Raw genomic sequence first — 24,508 nt, forward strand, 5'->3', positions numbered from 1 at the left:
CGCGATGTCGCCTAACACAGATGCGACAATCATGATGCTGTAAACAGAACCTGGATTCATCCGAACAAATGACGTTTTGCCATTCGTGCACCCAGGTTCCTCGATGAGTACACCATCGCAGGCGCTCCTGTCTGTGATGCAGCGTCAAGGGTAACCGCAGGCATGGTCTCCGAGCTGATAGTCCATGCTGCTGGAACGTCGTCGAACTGTTCCTGCAGATGGTTTTGCAAACGTCCCCATCTGTTGACTCCGGGAGCGAGACCTGGCTACACGATCCGTTACAGCCATGCGGATAAGATGCCTGTCATCTCGACTGGTAGTGATACGAAGCCGTTGGGATCCAGCACGGCGTTCCGTACTACCCTCCTGAACCCACCGATTCCATATTCTGCTAACAGTCATTGGATCTCGACCAACGCAGCAGCAATGTCGCGATACGATAAACCGCAATCGCGATAGGCTACAAGTCGACCTTTATCAAAGTCGGAAACATGATGGTACGCATTTCTTCTCCTTATACGAGGCATTACAACAACGTTTCACCAGGCAACACCGGTCAGCTGCTGTTTGTGTATGAGAAATCGGTTGGAAACTTTCCTTATGTCAGCACGTTGTAGGTGTCGCCACCGGCGCCAACTTTGTGTGAATGCTCTGAAAAGCTAATTATTTGCATCTTCTTCCTGGCGGTTAAATTTCGCGTCGGGTAGCACGTCATCTTCTTGGTGTAGCAATTTTAATAGCCAGTAGTGTAATTACATGTGGTGTCCCAAAATTATCATCATATTTTTTCTTGTGTGTGTCTATGTCTTCTCATCCGTAATAGTACCAGACGCGAAGATTTAATTTGTTTTCAGTTAATAAAGACAGCAATAAATATCAAATAAAATCAAATATAGTATTAGAAAGATCATTTAATGAAAATGTGTGATGAGAAATTTTTGAACTGAAGAACATTCTGCATATGCTCGTTTATGCACTAGGGTTATTAACTACTGCTTCGCAATATATTTAGTCCTTAACGAAATACGTCGTTAATACACTGGTGTCTAAAATTCAATCAACAATCCGCTATTTTCCAACGCCGTGTCTAATTCACGACATAAGCAGTCAGACTGTCAACAAATGTCCGTACGATCGTATTCTGCGCGGCAGATGGCATTCCGATCAACCCACAGACTCAGCAACCATGACGTCAGGGCGCTTATAAAGCGGAGGAGAGCTTCCGGGATTGTCTACAGCCACAATAGCTGAGTATACAGCCACAGACGGTGCTGCACGGCATAGAAAAGAAGTTCAAAAATGGTGCAATTGGTTCTAAGCACTATATGACTTAACATGTGAGGTCATCAGTCCCCTAGACTTAGAACTACTTAAACCTAACTAACCTAAGGACATCACACACATCCATGCCCGTGGCAGGATTCGAACGTGCGACCCTAGCAGCCGCGGGGTTCCAGACTGAAGCACCTAGAACCGCTCGACCACAGCGGCTGACAGAAAAGAAGTCTACCAGGCTCTGCGGTGGAGGACCATAGGAATAACGGAAGCAGGACAGTCGCAAAGTGATGTGGCGCGATGGCTTAATGTGAGTCGTTCAGTTCTTTCTCGGATGTGGTTGCCTTTTATGGGGCCAGAAAGGTGTATTCCGAAGACCAGGGCAGGGCCCACCACGTGTGACATCAGAAAGAGAGGACCGTTATTTAGGTGTAAGGATACTACGGTATCGGTCTGGTACCGCACGGCAGCTGTTGTCTGACCACACAGCATCCACAGGACGTGTTGTACCGAGGCAAACGGTATACAGAAGGCTTCCGCGGAGTGGCCTTTATTGTTGGGGACTGCTGTATGTGTACTTCTGACACTCTTCACAGAAGAGAACGTCTAGAGGGGAGTCGTCAGCATGTCACCTGGCAACCGAACATTGGGCCAATGTTCTTTTTAGAAATGACTTCTGATTTGGTCTGGAGAGTGATTCTCGACAGATTCACATCTAGACGGAACGTGGAACACGATTTCAGGATCCAAACGTTGGAAAGAAACTCTTACCGAGGAGGGTCGCTAAGGTGTGGGCAGGGATTGTGTTGACCACTCCAACGTCCCTTCATGAAATTGTGCGGGTGAATTAGCAAGATTTAACTGCTGTCACGTACCGCGAGAAGGTCTTGGGATCTCATACGCGGTTGTTGCTAGGTGCTGTGGGCCCAGACTTGGTGTTGATGGACGATAATGCTCGACTTCATACAGCACGAGTGGTTGATATTACCTTGGAAACGGAAGATATTGTACGCATGTCGTGGCCTGCTCACTGTCCCGATTTGAATCCCATAGAGCAGGCTGTGACGCACTGAGGAGACGGGTTGCACCGCGTCAGCAGCCAACAGCCACTCTCCAAGACTTGTGAGCAGTTCTGCAGGAAGACTGGGCCTTATTGCCTCAACGCAACGTTCATGACTGCATTCCCAGCATGATCCGTCGTTGTTATGCCTGTACTGCTGCCAGAGGGAGTCACACCCCATACTGAGCACGTTAACCAGTTGTCGGAATGTGTTTGAAAATTCGTTAAGTTTGGAAAAAACGAAGACGATTTTTGTATACCGTTATACATGTTGCATATTGTGTATTCTTTACAGTGTTTCTACTTTTCTCTCACCTGTTTATACTGTTCTGTGGCAAAATAAACGCAGCCTTGCAAAATTTCCGAACGCTCCTTTAATTTTGGACACAAGGGTATATATATATATATATATATATATATAATTTAGCCAATCGGGGCGCCGCGCACTCGCGCGCTCGCATTTACGCGCGCGACGATCTGATTGGCTAACTTAGTGCGGCGTGTACGACATTCAATCGCCAGAGATTGCAATTGTGTGCAGCAAATGATGGCCACCACATTGAACATCTATTAGCCTGACATGTCGGGACACACTCTATTACACTCCGTAATTGAAAACGGAAACCACGTGTGTACGTGTACCTCACCCCTCATGGTAATGTACATGTGCGTCAGTGAAAAAGACCAATAAAAAGGTGTTAGCATGTGGACGTAATGTGCTGTTCCTGTCTCTTCTGTACCTAAGGTCCATCACCGTTCCCTTTGGATCCCTATGTAATTCGGTGCTCTCCGATACACACGATCGAACAGCGGAGGAGTGGTACTCAAGCGTCAACTTTAGGTTACAATATCTCCGGATGTAATTAACATTTTACAATGAAACAAACGGCACTGATTACATATTTGCTTATATGTTCAGATGTGCTAACAAAACTAACGGGGTTCCATTAAAAAAACCGTAGGTTTATGTTAAAAATCATACTTCCGTGCATCTTTTTATGGTTTATATTAAACAACTACACTATCCCCTCTCCTCACGTTCCTTCTGTGGAATCGGTTCGTCAGTATTTGATGTGGTTTACGAAATATATCCAGCGGTAACGTTAGGTGACTCACCCTCTATATATATATATATATATATATATATATATATATATATATATATATATATATACCAATAACTCAATTCACACAATCAATACAAGAAATAAGAGAAAAAGAGTAAACTTCACAAAGACGACTCACTTAATGAAATCGTTACTGGAAACAAGATTAATTTTGACAGAGATTTAAAGTCACTTACTGTGGTCCAGGAATGGGTCTGTGATTCAGGAACGCATACTTCCAATAACTGGGCAGCAAGCATAAAAAGTTTAACTACTGATAAAGTTCAGTTTAAGAGAAGCCTACAAGTTTTGTTGGTGGCCAAATCCTTCTACTCCGTTGATGAATTTGTCATCACAAGTGACTGATGTGTATATTTTGTTAATAATATCAAATAATGTAGTACTGCGCACTGTCTGACTTCGTTACGCATTCAGTTTAGCGATGCTATCATTGTAAATAAACTTTATAAAGCGAATGTTCTGCTTGATGGTGCATGGCTGCAGTAGCGTAAGAATTTTGATATACACCGCAGTGTACTGACTCTTACATGTTTTGTGACAAGCTTATACTAACTTTTAAATGAAAATCCGTTTAAGATTTTTATATTTATGCCACAACCATGAGGACTGTTTAACTTGGCATCTTTAGAAGATACATTAGCGAGTCTGTTGTTCTTTGTAAATATTTATACTGTACTCTTGTTTTCTCACACGTTCTACATTCCTGAGTATCTTTGTACTATGGGTTTATTGGAACGAAAAGTACATCAAATCTAATCTATAATCTAATGTATTACTCGAGCACTCCTACAGAAAATTCCCCCTACTGCACTAATTTTGTTTTCTCGGAAGGGACTCGAACCTTTCTCATTGTGTGCGCTCACCGACCGGCGATTGGGTGACGTGTCTTTGTATGCACTGGGCGCGAGCGCCCGCTGTCGATCCCCACGCACACCGGGCATCTCTACAAAGAGCGCCGCATTTGAGAGAAAAAAGCCGATATCCGCAGATCTGTACGTCAGACGGCGTATCAATTTGCAAATCAGTATGTAACCGGTTTACTCCACTGAAAACCTAGAATTTAGTGGCGCCTGACCATCTCTCACCGCCTTCCTTTACAATTTTGCCTTGTGGGGTGATCACCGAATGGATCTGGTCGTCTGACACCTCAAACGGAAGTTCAAAGAAACGAATTGTTCTAAAACGAAGACCAGTGAGGGCAAAAGTAGCTTAGTGTTTGATTTTAAAGACACCAGTGGAGGATTCTGCAATTTTATCGCTAAGTTCAGAATCTTTCCTCTTAATATACAGAATACTGTTAAAGATGAAAATTTTTAGTCCTATTATGTCTTCGACAGTAATATCGGCAGTTTCTTATACCTATTTCTCAATTTATGTATAATTAGGTGCGGAACAGGTCCAGTCGAACGTAAATTTGATTGTGTTTTTCGTACTGGGCAGTCTTATTTTTACTTAAGAAACTTCGAAGCGAATATGTATGGCTATTACCGGAATGTTCATTTAAAGAAAAATGCTTCATATGGACATTTCGAAAGGTTACCGAGTTAGGACACATTCAACGTACATGGTTACCGAATTACTCAGTGCACTGTAACATTTACTAATGAACACGTGTATAACAGTTAGTAAATATAGCAACATGTGTTTCACAAAGTACGAGTAGTAATTGAAAATTACAAATTTTTAACACGTTCACCTCTAAACGTTAGTGTACACGTCACATTACAGCTGTTGTACAGGCCACAATAGTTGTTCGAATATCCCACGATCTACTTCAGTGCATGTGTGCATGCTTCGGAGGACGTATTGTGTTTCTTGTTTGAGGGCTTCTGCACGTTCGATAGTGAGGGCAGTAACATCTATAATGAGATCAAGCACTTCATATCCCTTATTAACCTTTCGTTTGTACTCCTCAAACTTCATCCAATTCCATAAACGAAACTCTAATTGCCTAAGGTCTGGCAATCTTGGTTGCCATTTAGTTGCACTACCACGACCAGTCCAGCGATTAGTTTAAGTGTGTTTAAATGCTCCCTCATGTATTTAGGAAAATGTGTGTCACGTCCTTAGGTTTAAGTAGGTCTAAGTTCCAGGGGACTGATGACCTGAGATGTTAAGTCCCATAGTGCTCAGAGCCATTTGAACCATTTTAACCAAGATACACCATGAAAGGCACTCATACTCACCGCAAAACAGAAAACATCCGCTGCAGAACACCTCACCGTGTAGCAGTTCCTCAGATCTCGGTCAAAAAAGATAGACTTCACTACTGATAGCTTTAATAGCACAATGACTCTTCTTTACATAACTACTTTTCTTGCTCATTTTCAAAGGCGATTTATTCGAGAATTTCACATTCTTAATTACATCGTTCTGTTTTGCAAAAGTGAGCTAAATTACATGCACGAATAGCACAAAACATTCAAGCAAGTCAGCCAAAGAGGCAGTATAAAATACTCTGCCCGAAAAATATTGTTACATGCGTTTTGTTGCAAAAGTGCATACATAGTACATGAAATGATTACGACTACAGATCAATAATACCAGTGGTTCTGAAGTAGCAGGTGTTTACCGAAGCTGAAACTCCCATATTGGTACGTGGTGTGGGCTGCACGGGCGGCAATACAGATGCTAATTGTGGCATCCAGTCCAGACATACGGGGAATACTGTCCTGGGATGCATTATGCCACGGCTGCTCAACCTACTCACGTAGTTCACTAAGAGTTGTGGACTGACGAGTCGCACGAATCACTTCCCGTCCCAACACATCCCACAGGTGCTCGACTGTAGACAAGTCTGGAGATCGTGCTGGCCAGGGAAGTTGCTCTACGTCTGTAGAAAACGTTGAGTTTCACGGGCAGTGTATAGGCGAGCATTATACTTTAAAAATAGAAGCACATAACCTTCCAGTTGCAAGAACGGTAAAAGATGGGGTCTAACAACATTCTGCACGTACAGAGGGCTGTTTAGCGTCCCCTCCAAGCTCGACAAAGATGATAGAGAGTTGTAGCTTACAGCCCCCCCCCCCCCACACCACACTAGACAATAAGACGTGGGATGGGGCCAGTGCGTCTTCGACGAAAGCACTGTACGGGACAGCGCTCACCAGATGCAGTCAGAATCTGCTTTCATCGCTGAAGACCACTGAGCGCCATTCCAAGTTATCCTCTGACGACACTAGTCGAGCCATGCACGCCGATGCTAAGGCGTGAGTGGAAGACGCGCTAGAGGTGCGCGTGCCCGTATTCCCACTGTTAATAACCGATTCGCTGCCGTTCGTGTTGGCACTTTTGAGCTCATAAGCCCTCTTATGTGTGCTGTGCTAGCTGCACGATCTGCCACTGCTGCCCTTTCAGTCTCTGCTGCGTGGACGTTCCGTATCTCACTTTTTCGGGCGTGAGAATGCTCACGTGACTACTGACAGTATTCTTGCACATGTGACATAGCATATCCAACTTGTACGTCAATTCTCCGAAAGCACCATCCCACAAGTACACAATCCGAACCATTTCAAATTCGCTTAGTTGGCTGTAGGAAGCACGAGTGCGTCTCCGTGGCATGGTTACCTGCACATCTACACCACATTAAGAGCATTCCCTATTAATGTGTAGACACAGGTGACGCTATGGTAGCTATGCCACTACACTATCTGTTGGTGGACGACGTTGAAACCATTATCAGTACATCTACTACCCCACAGATGGCATATACCGTCATCAGATCAAAATCGATATCTTCTTTCCAGGTGAACTAATTTCCTTTTTCCCTGCAGTGTAGATTGAAGGGCAATCTGTAAGGTTTCCTTGTTTTAGTTTGGAGACACATATGTGTATCATTGTCAATTTGACGTGTTAGTACCAGTGCGGAAGTGACCTCGAGACTCTTCCTGTGCCCGCGGCAGGTTGCGCAGCGAGCGCGGCGGCGGCGCGTGGTGCCCCAAGTCGCAGGTGTCGCGCGGGGTGCGCGAGTGGCTGTCGGTGGCGCTGGCCGGCGTGCACGTGGTGACGGCGGTGCACACGCAGGGCCGCTACGACCACGCGCGCGGCCAGGAGTACGCCGAGGAGTACTCCGTCGAGTACTGGCGGCCCGGCCTGCGCGACTGGAGGACCTACCGCCGCTGGGACGGCAAGCAGGTGAGGCGCGCGCTCGCCAACTCTGACCAAAGCACAGCTGAGTTCTGAGCCGCTGCTTACTTATTTCAACAAAAACTTACGAACCGAGAGGCCTTGGTCGGTATATAAAACCATTCAATAACGTTTCGTTCCCACTTGCGGGAGACATCATCAGAGATGAGCTAACAAGTGGATCTGCTGGTCATCTCTGAAGATTTCTCTGCAGATCAGGACGAAAAACCATTGAATAACTTTTTTAACATCATGTCCGCTCTGCGGAAGTTTTAAATGATGTAAACAGCGGCCCTTAAACCTACAGTATTATATACTGTATGTTTTTACCATCACAGTTACTTACCCACGGAAGGAGTCAGTGAATAGTGTAAAGACAGTTCGCCGGCCGGAGTGGCCGAGAGATTCTAGGCGCTACAGTCTGGAACCGCGCGACCGCTACAGTCGCAGGTTCGTATCCTGCCTCGGGCATTGATGTGTGTGATGTCCTTAGGTTAGATAGGTTTAAGTAGTTCTAAGTTCTAGGGGACTGATGACCTCAGATCTAAGTCCCATAGTGCTCAGAGTCATTTTTTTAAAAGAATACTTTAAATGGTTCAAATGGCTCTGAGCACTGTGGGACATCACACACATCCATGCGCGAAGCAGGATTCGAACCTACGACTGTAGCAGTCGCGCGGTGCCGGACAGAAGTGCCTGGAACAGCTCGGACACCGCGGCCGGCTAAAGAACAGTGATTAGAAAATTTATAAACAGAAGGAAGAGCAGAAATAATGAATATTGTCGGTTCTTTTGAAAAAGATAACAAAATACGTTACAGCCAGGAGCTACAAAGGGATCTAGAACAATAGGGAATACAAGAAACGCAGAGTTAAAATAGCGTTACTTTCAAATAAAAAATTTCGGGATTCATAGGTTTCCAAGGCATAATAAGACCCTTTACGAAAACACCATGTACACAAAAGCGATGAAGATCGCAAAATATGAGAATGAAGGAATATTAGATATGGATATAAAGGTGAATATGTGAATCTGATCGGAGTTAACGCAGTCATTAATAGACAATAAGAAAATACGAAGAACACTGCTGTGAGGCACCGCCGTATAAACAACTTGACTTTTGCCACAAGGTAACCTTTCAGTTTAGCAGAGGTTGAAACTATCGCTTCACTTGTAAAGTTGTTTTATTATCACACGACCGGTTTCTGTCTCTCATAAGCCCATGTCAGGTGCCGAACTTGGTGCTGTAGCCCCCCCTAGCGCCGCGGTGGACGTGTACTAGACGAGGCGTGCTACCTATGAGCGCAGAACAGGGACTCCTGAATTTTTCTGTTCTGCTGGAAGCCCATTACATGCCCTGTGTGATCAAAATTATCCGAACACCTGGATGAAAATAATTTAAGAGTTCGTTTCACCCTCCAACGGTAATGCTGGAATTCAATATGGTGTTGGCCCACACTTAGCCTTGATGACAGCTTACACTTTCGCAGGCATACATTCAGTCAGGTGCTGGAAGGTTTCTTGTGGAATGGCAGCCCATTCTTCACGGAGTGCTGCACTGAGGAGAGGTATCGATGTCAGTCGGTGATGCCAGGCACGAAGTCGGCGCCCCGCAAAATCCCAAAGGTGTTCTATAGGATTCAGGTCAGGTCTCTGTGCTGGCCAGACCACTCCGTCATAGGCCGTGCATTGTGAACAGGTGATCGATCGTGTTGAAAGATGCAATCGCATCCCCGAATTGCTCTTCAACAGTGGGAAGCAAGAAGGTGTTTAAAACATCAATGTAGGCCTCTGCTGTGATAGTGCCACGCAAAACAACAAGGGGTGCAAGCCCCTCCATGTAAAACACGACCACACCATAACACCACCGCCTCAGAATTTTACTGTTGGCACTACACACGCTGGCAGATGACGTTCACTGGGTGTTCGCCATACCCACACCCTGCCATCGGATCGCCAAATTGTGTACCGTGATTCGTCACTCCACACGACGTTTTTCCACTGTTCAATCGCCCAATGTTTACGCTCCTTACACCAAGCGAGGCGGCGTTTGGCATTTACCGGCGTGATGTGTGGCTTATGAGCAGCTGCCTGACCATTGAATTCCGTGTCATGGTTTGGAGAGATGTCTGCCTATTACACATTACGACCCTCTCCAACTGTCGGCGGTCTCTGTCAGTCAACAGACGATGTCAGCCTGTACGCTTTTGTGCTGTACAGACCCCTTCACGTTTCCACTTCACTATCACGTCGCAAACAGTGGACCTATGGATGTTTAAGAGTGTGGAAATGTAGCGTACAGACGTATGACACAAGTAACACCCAATCACCCGACCACGTTCGAAGTCCGTGAGCTCCGCGGAGCGCCCCATTCTGCTCTTTCACTACGTCTAGTGACTACTGAGGGCACTGGTATGGAGTACCTGGCAGTAGGTGGCAACACAATGGACCTAATATGAAAAACGTATGTTTTTGGTGGTGTGTGGATACTTTTGATCACATAGTGTTTGTAACCTGCTGAATAATATTGATTAAAAACAGTCATGGTTGCAATTTTAGTTTTCTTTTCCAACGACGCGTTTCACCTTATTTAGTCATATTCAGGTTATATTAATTTGGTATTTCTTAGAAGAATCCTTTAGTCAGTGTAGCCAAAAGGCATCGTCGAATATATCAGGACAACATCGCCTTCGTTAAACTCAGTAAAAACTATTCTAGATGGACGCGAGTGACACCAAGATGTGCATAACGCGTTCCCTTTAACAGGAGCAAGTATCAGAATAAGATGCATTATGCTTACTACCTGAGCAACCTACTTATTCTGTTACTTGCTCCTGTGAACGGGAACGCGTTACGCAGATCTTGGTGTCACTCGCGTCCAACTAGAAAAGTTTTTACTGAGTTCAACGGAGGCGATGTTGTCCTGATATCTTCGACGATGCCCGTTGTCTACACTGACTAAAGGATTCTTCTAAGAAATACCAAATTAATATAACCTGAAGATCCTAAATAAAGCGAAACGCGTCGCTGAAAAAAAAAACAACCTAAAATTGCAACCAAGACTGTTTTTAACCAATATTGTTAAGTACTGGTTTGCTGTAAGCCACATATGGGTTGGAAGAATCTCTGCTGAATAATGCACAACCTTCCGTACAGTGCTCAAGGAAGCGTTCTCTGAGTGCAAATCGTTGTTTTGTCTTTTCTTCACTGAATGAATTATGCAGTTTCTCCGGAATGAGCCAACAGAGCGACCAGCTGCAGTGGCTGGCGCTCGATGAACCACAGTTCACTTGCGAGATGGGGGTTCAAAAATGGCTCTGTGCACTATGCGACTTAACAGTAGCGCCTAGAACCACACGGCCACTACGGCCGGCTGCGAGATGGAGGGGTCCGGTACAGATATGGCAGTGTACCTCTCGAACTTTGAAGCGAAATGGAACGTTGAAAGATATTGGGTACGTTGTATGTTACAGGCCCACTCTGAATACAGTATATTTATTACTTTTAGCGCACTTCGCGAAAACGAAAAGGAATTTTACATTTTCTCTGGAACACGCGTGAAATTTCTGATGAATCACTCAAGTCACTTCGAATCTTGAGAAATGAGACAAACGGTTATAGTACTGGTACTTTCATCGAAATATTGTCTTAGAAATTTCTCAATTATTATCATATTACTTAATTTCGTCATCTGGGTTAACTGAACTACGTTGGAGTGAAATAATACTATTTCAATGAAGCAGCATATATATATATATATATATATATATATATATATATATATATATATATATATATATATATATATATATATATATATATATATATATACGGAAGATGTAAAATTTAAGCTTCTGTAAATATCATATTCATATATTGTTTAATGTTTATACTTACAGAATCTTTCGTCATAGAAATATTTTAATTTAATGGAAGCGTTTATTTGAAGTCACTGCTTGTTGCGTGATTGTCACGTGGCGAAGGTAGGAGAGCGGCTAGGAGGAATGCGAGGGGCGTGTGACCGAGTGCCCAGCAGTTCATGACGAGTAATAACATGTCTGGGGAATATGCCCCTACCATTAAACGGGAATTACATTGCGATTAAGTGACCGTGATATTACTCACTGACGCTGTGCTTTCTCCCGCAGTACAAATTTATCCCAAACTCAAATCCTTTCATCTGTTCTGGGTTAAAATCATAATCGAGGGCCATTGTTATTTCAGTATCTGATCACAGGAAAAATGACTAAAAATCAAATTACATAATTATTGTCTTAAATTATAAAGAAAGTTATACTGTATTGTACCTGGCAACTATCGCTGTGAAATCGCGCTGTATTTTTAGCCTCTACATTGTACGTACGTAGTTAGCATTGTTCAAATCATTTATGATCGGTGTAGTATTGTTGCGAGCGTGTGACTGCAGTCTGATTGTGGTGACACGGATGTAAAAGTGAATATGAAACATCCTGGCAGATTAAAACGGTATGCCGGACCGAGACTCGAACTCGGGACCTTTGCCTTTTGCGGGCAAGTGCTCTACCAACTGAGCTACCCAAGCTTGGGTAGCTGAGCTACCCAACATTGGGTGCTCAGTTGGTAGAGCACCTGCCCGGAAAAGGCAAAGGTCCCGTGTTCGAGTCTCGGTTCGGCACACCGTTTTAATCTGCCAGGAAGTTTCATATCAGCGCACACCCCGCCGTGGAGTGAAAATTTCATTCGAAAAGTGAATATGTTTCTCTTCGTGTCGTTGCTACGTTTCATTTCCTCTGCTATTGCTATATCGGGAGGAAATCAGCGTTATCGATCGGAGTTGCAAGGACTTGTGGTGGTTTATATTACATTTTGTGAAAAGTGCTTTTTAAAATGATTGCCGGCTCTCTTCGATACGTTTTTGTGTGCAGTATTTTGGAGAGAATAATTGTACACAATTTTTGTTGGTTATGAGGTTACGTAATGGTAAATTCGTGGCCACATCCAGTCAAAATATTAGCTTGTTTGAATTCCATATTTAATATGTTCATGAAAAAATGTACACATACGTGTGTCTCGTGGCTTCACTGCAGTAACACAAGTAGTGGCAATATCTCAGCATATTTTAATTTTCAGGCAGTTTAGCGTTATCGTATCACGGTGTCTCTTCCGTTATGCCAACTGTACGTTGCAATAGAAATGTCAAAATTAAATTATGTAGAACTTTATATGTTGTTCGAGAACTGTTCCGCTATAAAACCGTCCAATTGTGGTGCTCGCAGAGATGACAGATACAATTCCGTAAGGGCAATCTGACATCCAGCTTTACTGGCATAACGCAAAAACTCATAATGTGAAGGGCAGGGAAGCCACTGAATAAAATATGTATTCTTTACTCAGTGGACAATCGGAAACATCAACAGAGATATAACAGGGGTTTAGGGTAACACATTTTTTCCGTTACTATACGCATGTGCACATGGCACGTCTCAGAAGGAGAAAGCACGCCCAAATACCGCGAAGTAGATGCAAAAATGTTGAGTACCCTCCATGTTCACATGACACGTCGCTTATTCAGCTCGTCTGGTAATGTTTGTTGTTCGTCAGCCATTCGTTCATCACTGTTCTTCGGCAACCATTGCTGATGTTTTATTGATCAGCAAAGGGTTTACATGAAGGGATATTCCCTATAAACAAATACAGCCTCTATTTCACGCCACCCATGATTGTTAGCGGCACTGTTGTCAGGAAGCGGAGGTGTGAGCTTACACAAAATTCGCACAGTCCGAGATGATGCACAGTTCTCTCATATCAATTATGTTTGTACTGACATGTACATAATTTGTGATATGAAGTACGAGGGACATTCGGTAATTACAGAGACAGATAGGCGTCCAAGAAAACGGCGTATTTTTACAAAAAGATAATTTGACTAGCTCACAACATAATCCCCACCATATTAATACACTTGTAGCAACAATGAACTAGTTTATTTATACCTGATGCAAAGAAGACTGTATGGTTGTTAGAGCCACTGTCCCGCAAATTCTCTCATTCCTCCATTTGTCTTTCGGACTCAGGTTCACAATGGTGAAGTTTCAACAAACATTAAAATGTTGTTAGAAAAGGCTTACCTTCCCTTTGATAACGTCGTTTCAGCTACGTACAAACTCAATCTCTTGTTTCCTCGCGTTGTTACTGATAACGCTATTAACTGTGCCAACACTTACAGCAACTCTTTTTGCTATATGTTCAACTGTAATACATCTGTCTTCAAGAGTAATGTCGCCAATGCCGGTTTCAGAACGTAGCTCGTCAGTCATTGAGGTTCGACTGTTTTTGAACTGCTCTACCCACTTATAAATTTCCGTGTTCATATAAATTTCACCATACAGTAAAATTATTAGAGAAAATATTTCAGCCGATTTTTCATCTTCAGAAAACAAGAAACTGAATACTGAACATTGTCGTACTAATGTTCCAAGTTGAAGTGCCATTACTAAATGAAGTATTGTGGCTATAAACAAAACAGTTTTAATCCGTTATCTGTTCTCAACTAATATCACTGGTGCCAAACTGAATACATGAGAGTATGAAATTCCACGTGCAAACTGTTTTGTTTCTACATCATATTGCTCCATTAATTATTTAATGTCACTCGTACATTTATTCCGTATGTGCCACTCTGGTTAAGCGCTTTCAACAAACACCATTTTGTTGCTCCATCTACATGATCATTAGCAACAGCCGATGAACAGTCACAATATGAAGTACTGAGAAGAGAAAAACCATCAAATTTGTACATATACCGCAAAAATCTCTCTTCGGCCAGTAGTGAAATGTTGCTACATCACTCATTATCTGGCGAGAAACATGGTTTAAGATTTATAAATAGTGATATTGAATAACTTCGTAAATATAACAAAACTGACGTAACGAAATAAATATTATCACAGAAAAATAACAAAGAGAGTAATCAATTAATATGATCTGCGAATGTAATTGCAATCTCTTCTCCTTTTGCAAAAGGATCGCTCGTTCTTCCCTATTATTTCTTGGTAGCGTAAGAAGCCATTTTGTGACGGGGCACGAAAAACGTGTAAGTTCCATGTAATATTTAGCCTAAATATAATCAAATATTACTTAAAAGTCTAATAAAATTTTATATGGACTAACTCCTATATTCATGAAGCGGAAAAATCAATTTTTTTATGAAAATTTTGTAGGGGAATATAGGTGCAGATGTCAGCGCCATTGTTCTAAATGATAACGGCCCAGAGTCGTAATAAATATGTGCTAATTTTGACTAACGAAAATAAATGTAAATGCAGGAGAATTCTCTTGATTGGCGGTTCTTCCTGTGAAACAGTAAGAGTAATCAGGTTTTCCAACATGGAATCATATTTGAGAAAACTGACTTTAGAAAATTGTCTTTTGATCCACGCTTAACTTTAATTGCGAGAATCCCTCCAACCTTACATTTAGGAAGAAGTTATATCTATTAATTACAGTTAATCCAAAGTAACAGAAAGACAGCCATTAAATTAGAAACTGGCGTCTTTTAATATAAGAACATCGTGTCGAGCAAACTAACTGTGAGAAATACCTCAAATGAGTCACAGACGTAAATAATTTTCTAGTTGTGATCTAGGCAGAACGACATTAACTCCAACTATTCATTACATATAAATACAAGTAGGTAAAAGAACCACCACAGAAGACGAGACAGACAATCCGTGATAATTTGACGTACCAGTCCTGGAGTGTTATTGATAATTACAGCTAAAACAGCATTGCCATAGTGCTGAAATATTACACCATGTCTCTAAGATGCAATACTTCACTCGCGAAAGATGGAGCATTTATACAGGTACAATCTTTTTAAATGATTTTAGTGTGTGATATAATGCATCTTTTCAGCTATTACGTCTGGAACGCACATTTCTTTTCAACTTTTCGTTTCAATATCGCGATAACTCCTCCCGCCCCTCTCACCCCTCGCCATAAACAGCTTATGATGATAGTATTGAAACAGTGTTGTCTGTCTGGATGACTTGTGCACACGAACCGTACATTCAATTCGATTCCTTGACATGGGTCAGTTCAACTAAATGCTTATGGGTTTCATTTTGAAGGACGATCTCCAGAATCTGTCATATGAGTTACCAAGGGGCACTACATTACAGTTCGTTGACGAGCGAGGTGGCGCAGTGGTTAAACACTGGACTCGCATTCGGAAGGACGACGGTTCAATCCCGCGTCCGGCCATCCTGATTTAGGTTTTCCGTGATTTCCCTAAATCACTCCAGGCAAATGCCGGGATGGTTCCTCTGAAAGGGCACGGCCGACTTCCTTCCCCATCCTTCCCTAATCCGATGAGACCAATGACCACGCTGTCTGGTCTCCTTCCCTAAACCAACCAACCAGCCAATCGTTGACGACGTTGTTGAAAGTGGAGTGGATGTTCATTACATTTCTGGACTTTTACACATTAATATAGTCTGCACATATATAAGGGAAAAATTTTGTGAACAGCTTTTAACTAGAATCCAGTAACATGGAGGGTTATTTTGCTAAATCGGTTCCAGGAAAAGATCCCTCAGAGGATAAAGAGCAAAAAATTAAAATGTGGACGGAAATTCGTTACAAGGGAGGTACATCCACTTAAAGTTGGAGACAAAAGATCTCTTACACTGTAAATTTCAGTGAATGAAGAAACAGAACACACCAAGCAAGTGGGAATGTTCTATCTGTGCTAGTGTCTTACTTCCACACTAAAGAGGGCCTCTGCCTGTATTGTTGCTCATGCGACATGGAAAAAAGGAAGGAAGGAAGTGTTTGACGTCCCGTCGAAGATGAAATTATTACAGACGGAGCTCAGGGTCGAACTGGAATTTCAATGGACCTAACCCGGCATTCGCCTTAAGCCATTTGGAGTATTCATGGACAACCTTAATGGATAACCGAATAGGCGACTGGAACCACAGAACCGCGTCACATCATTCGCTGAGACGTGATAATGATGTCGCAAAATGAGGAGGACATCACGATGTTGACCTGGTTGTAAATGATGTACACGTGCACTACCACATACGGAAAGTTTATTCTCACACATGTAACTGGTGGATAAGAGCAGTCGATTCCAATATATGTCCATGTCTACAGTCAAATTTGTATCTGATGTGCTCATAAGCTGTTTCACACTTCATGCTATAGAAGAAAAGTCGAAAGCCATCATTAACTTCCCTGTTGTAATGGGCAGCGGCTGAAACGGCGTTCAAGGAAAGCGGTTGAATATTTCGCGGGTTATTGTTACCAATGAATGAGGAACAAATGCTTGAGGTCATCGTTCGTTGCACTTTGACATAGCCATATCCGCGTGCAGCGCCAGATCGTTCGACTGGGGCGCTTTGAATCGCTTTTATCAGCCCACACGGCTCCGCGCCGGACATTCTGCTTCCTGTGAATGCAGCTGCTCGCACTGCAACGGTATTTCGGATTTTTGCGTCTCGCTGCGCATTTATGGAATCAAAGAACCGAAGCCAACGGACCATGAACAGAAACGGACAGCGGAATCTCGTTCTGGAACGATTGGCACCAGTGAAAATACCTTTACCCCCCAACAAGTCAAAGATTTTTAAGCAAATCAAAAATAATAATTCTGTTTTTGCTCCAGTAGACACATAATTTTATCAACTCCCTACAAGTGAGTGAGTTAAATCCTACGTTCCACTAATTTTTATGCATTATCCATTCATTCGGTACATAATACACAGAGAACAACACTTTTTATTCCGTTCGACAATGTGCTCCATAACATTTTATTTTCTCCCTAGTACTGGAAACAATCTTTTGACATTTTTTTTCCAAACTGAGTCTCGAGTAATTAGCCGGCTGTTTATTGGGAGCTATTCAGCATTTCGATAATGTAATAAATTTAATGGCCTTTTCCACTTACACCTTGCATGCTTTCTAAATCTAGTTACTGGGTGTTAAATGTAACAAACTGACTCCTGTAAAAGTCTCATTTGAAAACATTAGATGGAATTCAGTTGAATGTTTTCAGAAAACTATATAAAACTGAAATGCTCCAGCACTGGATGGAGAAAGAATGAATGATTTTGTAACTTGCAATAAACGAATTAGACTCTAGTAGTGTACTTTCATAGAGGGTGGAGCGTAGGAAACGGCGTGCCGGTTTTCAGTGCTGAATAACTGAAATCCAGTTTTATTTTAAAAAAAGAGTACTTTATTGCATTTTTGATATGTGCATACCTTAATTAGGTTCTCAAAATAACGTCGTTGAGATGACGTTCTTCTTGCCGGGCCCAGATTGGGATTCTCTCTGAAAGCTACGCTTGGCTGTCTACAAAATTTCATTCAGCACAGCGTCGATTTCCTGACGAATGGAAATCTCGAGGTCATCAACTGTGCGGGGCTTGCTCACGTACGCTCATGATTTCAAGTAGCCTCACAAAAATGAGTAAAGAGAAAGTATCATGAAATAACATGTCCTGGAAACATCTGAGAACCACTTCCATGGATGCTCTCACCATGTCAGCTTTTGAATCATCCTTTTGGAACCACTTTTCTCTCATGTTCATTCGACATCTTTCGCGGCCTGGACGAAGTAACTTGTTTACCATTTCGAAATATTGCGCCGATGTCGCAGTAACTGTGGTTTCTCCCTCTCCAACAAAGTAAGATACAACGATCCCTATGTTTGAGAACACTGTTACATTTGAGCTTTAGAGAGGTTTTCGGTGTAGTTCCTGTGGGTTCTCCAACGCCCACTAACGACAGTTCTGCACGTTAACGTAATGATCCAGTTGAAAATGGGCTTCATCACTCATCAATGCAGGGACATCTGCATCTTCCATAAGAATAGCTTCCGTTATGCCGTTTCACTTAGCTGATAATCAGTCATTATTTTGTATGGGCAATGTGCGAGAAGCAGACAATGTGACATATCGAGCGATACAGCCCGTCGCTAGAAAAATCGTTTCAGACTAGCAGTAACTGCCGTTCCGACGCAACGGAGTGTTGGAGCATAGAATATAATATCGGGTGATCGTGGTAGAGCAGTTCTTTAGAAACAATGATTCTGTGGTCACAGTTCAACGTCTTTCCCGTTGATAGTTTTACGTCGGAACAAATGAGTCACTGAGACAATAGGTAACGATTTTTTCTAGCAGCCTCTTTTTTGTATAGAATAACGAAGCGATTCTCAGAGCATCGCAAGTGCTGCCCACAGATCCTTCTCAGAAAAGAAAGCTAACTGTCCACATTGAGAGTGGGCACTTGTTTACTAAACATGCTTTCTCCAGACTACTCCACTCCTTAAAGACTTTATTTTTTTCAAACATACCCTGCGCCCTTATTTCAGATCAACCAAATAAAATATGTGCGCTATATTTATTGTTTTTAAATCACTAGATGCTGCATTTCTTACTTTACTTTTGAACCGACAGAAATTGAAACAATTAAGGCTGCAAATGTTTTCTGTCTGAACACTGTGACTAGTATTAATAATTTTATGTTTTGTACGTAGCTGCTGTTCAGCAGCTGTCGTGTGAATTCTTTTAAACAAAATAAAAACTAGCCGTCAGCTGCACATCAATTTTAATTTCACTTCATCAGGTTCAACAGATTAATCTGCCATCTTCAGAAGTTTGATACAGGCTTAAAGCATAGGTAAGCCAAAGTCTCGTAAAGATCGAGCGATAAAGATGTCGTACAGAGTATAAGTAAAAAATATCAGAAGTTTGTTAAAACATATATACAATACTTGAACATCATAAAAGTATTATCTACATGGTTAACACTCAATATACAATAGCTGAGCCACAGAAGAATCATATATCCTCGTTAAAGTACAACAAACCGTGACACATCGCAAAAGGTATATATTTTGTTACTAATTCTTTGTAGGACATTTTTATCGTCCAGTCCGTATCTCATGTCTCCTTACCTATGGCTTTAGCCTCTATTAAATTTCTGAAGATAATAGATAAATACGTTGAAACCAGTAAAGTGAAGTTATAATTTTTGTGGAGCTTCCCGTTTATGTTTATTTTACTGAAAAAAATGACGATAATACGTTGTGTTGTGCTGTCAATTAGTATGTCTGTCTGTTACGAAGTGAAAGAGGAAGCAATTTCTCGTCCGTTACTGAAACTACCTGCAGGTCAGAAGGACAGTTCCATGACATATTTGAGCATACACTGAGATGACAAAGCTCGTGGGATAGCGACATAACATATAAGGATGCCGATAGTATTGCTTGGGCAAGACATAAAAGGGTAGTCCATTGACGGAGCAGATAATTCACGTGAACAATCTTCCGACCTGATAAGGCCACACGACGGGCATTATCAGACTTTGAACGAGAAATGGTAATTAGAGCGAGACGCATGGGACATTCCACTTCGTAAATCGTTACGGGATTCAGTATTCCTAGATCCACAATGTCAAAAGTGTGCCGACAATGCCAAATTGAGGCACTCACTACTGACAGCGAGTCACTTCACTTACTAACCGAGAGCAGCGGCGTTGCGTCAGCTCTAACAGACAAGCAAGACTGGGTGAAATAACCGCACAAATCAGTGTTGGACGTACGACAAATGTATCCGTTAGGACAGTGAGGCAAAATTTTTCCTTAATTGGCTGTGGCAGCAAACGACCAACGCGAGTGCCTTTCCTAACAGAGAAATCATCTTCAGCGCCCCTTCTATGCTCGTAAGCAATTCTGTTGTACCCTGCCGCCGGCCGGAGTGGCCGAGCGGTTCTAGGCGCTACAGTCTGGAACCACGCGACCGCTACGGTCGCAGGTTCGAATCCAGCCTCGGGCATGGATGTTTGTGATGTCCGTAAGTTAGTTAGGTTTAAATAGTTCTAAGTTCTAGGGGACTGATGACCTCAGAAGTTAAGTCCCATAGTGCTCAGAGCCATTTGAACCATTTTGTACCCTACCCGAGTGGAAAACCGTGGCCTGGTCAGATGAGTCCCTATTTCAGTTGGTAAGAGCTGACGCTAGAGTTCGCGAGGTGCGCGGATCCCACAAAACCGTGGACTCAAGTTGTCAACAAAATTATTTATGTTTGGCTAATTGAAGGAAACTTGTATCCATTTATGTACTTTTATGTTCCAAACCAACTTTGGAATTCTTATGGATGACAATGCGTATTGTGATGTGAAGAACATCTAGGACGGTTGCAGCTGGTCATCTGGTCACCTAGCTCGCCCAGTATGAGTCCCGTCGAACAGTTATAGGGACATAATCGAGAGGTCAGTTCATGCACAAAATTCTGCACCGGCAACACTTCCGCAATTGTGACGAGTTCCATGGGACCAAACTGCATAGGTCATCGGCCCCTAAGCCTACACACTACTTAATCTAACTTATACTAACTTACGCTAAGGACAACACACACACACACATGCCCGAGGGTGGATTCGAATCTCCGGCAGGGGGAGCCGCGCGAACCGAAATAAGGCACATCAGACGGCGCCGCTACAGCGCGCCTGCTTTCGCAGTTATGGACAATTCTAAAGAGATCATGGATCAGTACTTCTGCACGGGACTTCCAACGACTAGTTGAGTCCATGCCACGTCGAGCGGCTGCACTACGCCAAGCAAACGGAGGTCCGACACGATATTACGAGGCATCCCATAACTTTTCTCAACTCAGTGTATGTGATGTATATCTCTAAATGTTACTGTCAGAAATACATGGTACGAAGTACAAAGTATGCGTGTAATGGGTAGAGTACGTGAGGAAGTTATTGTTTATACATTCGTTTCACATTCCCTAACTTCTGCCGCACTGTCGTGAGTTAATGCTAGTATTTAAAAACAATGTAATTATTGGTAACTCGCGTAATTTATATTACAGTGTTATTAAATACCGGTTATAGTAATGATATTTTAAAAATAGTTTGGTTAGGAAGCACAATCGAACGCTTTTGTCTTTACCTCTCATAAAATTTCATTTTTCTCCTGAATGCATAATTACCTCAAGGTAGGGAACCACTGTACTAAGAGCATGGCAGTCGCCTCGTCACACGTACAGTAGTTTTCTAACAACACGCGTCGTGTCAAATTACACTGAGAGACAGAGAAAGTGGTGTAGGCATGCTCATTGAGATATAGAAATATGTAAACAGGAGAATACGGCGCTGCGGTCTGTAACGTATGTGTAAGACATCAAGTATCTGGCGCAGTTGTTAAATCGGTTACTGCTGCTACAACGGCAGGTTATCAAGATTTAAGAGAGTTTGAAAGTGGTGTTATAGTCGGTGCACGATCGATGGGACACAGCATCTCCAATATAGCGATGAAGTGGGGATTTTCAAGTACGACCATTTCACGAGTGTCCCGTGAATATCAGAAATCCGGTAAAACATCAAATCTCCGACATTGCTGCCGCCGGAAGAAGATCCTGCAAGAACGGGGCCAACGACGACTGAGATAATCGTTCAACGTGGCAGAAGTGCAATCCATTCGCATATTGCAGGCGATTTCAAAGCTGAGCCATCTACAAATATCAGCGTGCAAACCAATCAACGAAACAGCATTGATAGGGGCTTTCGGAGCCGAAGTCCGCCGCTCGTGGTCTCGCGGTAGCGTTCTCGCTTCCCGAGCACGGGGTCCCGGGTTCGATTCCCGGCGGGGTCAGGGATTTTCACCTGCTTCGAGATGACTGGGTGTTTGTGTTGTCCTCATCATTTCATCATCATCCAGGAACGTGGCGAAATTGGACTGAGCAAAAATTGGATAATTGTACGGGCGCTGATAACCACGCAGTTGAGCGCCCCACAAACCAAACATCATCATCATCATCATCGGAGCCGAAGGCACACTCGTCTACCCTTGACGACTGCGCGACACAAAGCCTTACGCCTCGCCGTCAACACCGAAATTGGACTGTTGGTGACTTGACACATGTTGCCTGGTTGGACGAGTCTCATTTCAAATTGTATCGAGCAGATGAAGGTTTACGGCTATGGAGACAGCCTCATGAATTCATGTACCCTGCATGTCAGCAGGGGAATGTTCATGCTGTAGGAGGCTCTGTAATGGTGTGGGGCCCGTAGAGTTGGAGTAATATGCGATCCCTGATACGTTTAGATACCACTCTGACAGATGACACGAACGTAAGCATCCTCTCTGATCACCTGCCTCCATTAATATCCATTATTCCAACAGACTTGGACCATTACAGCGGCCGGCCACGGGTGGCCGCGCGGTTCTAGGCGCTTCAGTCCGGAACCGCGAGACTACTACGGTCGCAGGTTCGAATCCTGCCTCGGGCATGGGTGTGTGTGATGTCCTGAGGTTAGTTAGGTTTAATTAGTTCTAAGTTCCAGGGGACTGATGACCTCAGATGTTAAGTCCCATAGTGCTCAGAGCCATTTGAACCATTTTTGAACCATTACAGCACGTCCAGAATTGCTACAGAGTGGCTCCAGGAACACTCTTCCGAACTTAAACACTTCCACTGGCCACCAAAATCTCCAGACATGAACATTGCTGAGCATATGTGGGATGTCTTACAACGTGCTTTTCAGAAGAAATCTCCACCCCGTCGTACTCTCATGGATTTATGGAGAGCCCTGCAGGCATGGTGTCAGTTCCCTCCATCACTACTTCAGACATTAGTCGAGTCCATGCCAGGTCTTATTGCGGCACATCTGCGTGTTCGTGGGGGCCCTACACGATATTTGGCAGTTATACCAGTTTCTTTCGCTTTTCATTGTAGATTTACTTTCTGCATTAAAAATACGGTTTATCTAGACATTTGTAAAAAAAAAATAATTTAGACAAGGCACATCATTCAATGCCAAACAGGAACTGCTTTGCTTTCCGTATTGTTTACAGGTCACGCAAATGTACCATCGCTCTTTTACGACCTGGAAAAACACTTACTGGAACGCCGTTAGAACAGCATCCACAAAGACGGCGTGATGAATTCGTCTTCTGACGAACGACAGTGAATTCTCACACAGCTGAAGGCGGCCGATGGGGCAGGTTATGGTCGACATCACTACTTATTTGAATTCATTTAGTGCCTCAAGACAGTGGAATCCCGTATGGTACCGGTTATGGAGGATGAGATTGATGCTATCAAACAAAAAGCAATCCTAAGGAAAAACCAGTTTCGGGTTCATGACATGGAACATTTCCTGTACCTCAAGGCACTCGTTTCGAGGAACATACGTGACTGATTAAATTTCAACACTTGAAACACTTAACTACGAGTTCTCAGAGATGTTCCAAGGCACTGAATGACTGAAGACGGATTTATACAGACCGTTCTCGAATTTGGTTGCTTATATTCCTTGTTAATTTTCACTTGAGTTTATAGACGAACATGGTAGCACCTAGCTCAGTTATCCGTTGTCCTGTCCAAGTGTTTGGATACAAGAGCACTATCCTAGACTGCGCTGTCAGGCCACTAAAGTAATTTAAATGCTAGGTTCAACGCATATTTCTGAACGTCTTTTTTCTGTTATGAAATTGGCAGAGTCGCACCAATGTTCGGATTTAACCGACTTTAGTCTGCGTCATTCCATGTATTTGGCTGTACCGCGAACCATAGTTCCAGACATACTCCATATTGTAAAATGGAAATGTGTGTAACCTATAAACATCACAACTTTATGTTACACGCCAATATGTAAAATTTTTTGTAGTTCTACTCACTATGTTAGAACTATCTAATGTAATATGTAGTGAAATAATGTAAGTTATTAATATGGCATTAAAAAAAAAGTTGAAAATAAACACTTGTAACAATATCCTGCTTGTAAAAGTATGCTGCAATAATCGCTTCTTAGGAATAGTCACACTGTTGCGAATGCGTCTGTCTAAGTTTCCCGCCTGTTCAGCCTTTGACCTATTGCCGTCTCATTCACGCACCTGCAAGTGCAGTGGTTAGGCAAACCG

The 24,508-nt window shown here is 42.9% G+C and overlaps 1 protein-coding gene across 1 annotated transcript in view; it reads left to right on the forward strand.

The window, feature by feature from the left end:
* The window catches only part of LOC126119666 (discoidin domain-containing receptor 2-like), a 449,482-nt gene that overhangs the window by 186,608 nt on the left and 238,366 nt on the right, over positions 1-24,508 (forward strand). The window contains exon 4 of the mRNA XM_049915072.1: positions 7,365-7,596. Coding sequence (XP_049771029.1) covers positions 7,365-7,596 — 232 coding nt within the window. The remainder of the gene's footprint in view (positions 1-7,364; positions 7,597-24,508) is intronic.

Source organism: Schistocerca cancellata, chromosome 1 (assembly GCF_023864275.1).
Source record: "Schistocerca cancellata isolate TAMUIC-IGC-003103 chromosome 1, iqSchCanc2.1, whole genome shotgun sequence".
Lineage (NCBI taxonomy): Eukaryota > Metazoa > Arthropoda > Insecta > Orthoptera > Acrididae > Schistocerca > Schistocerca cancellata.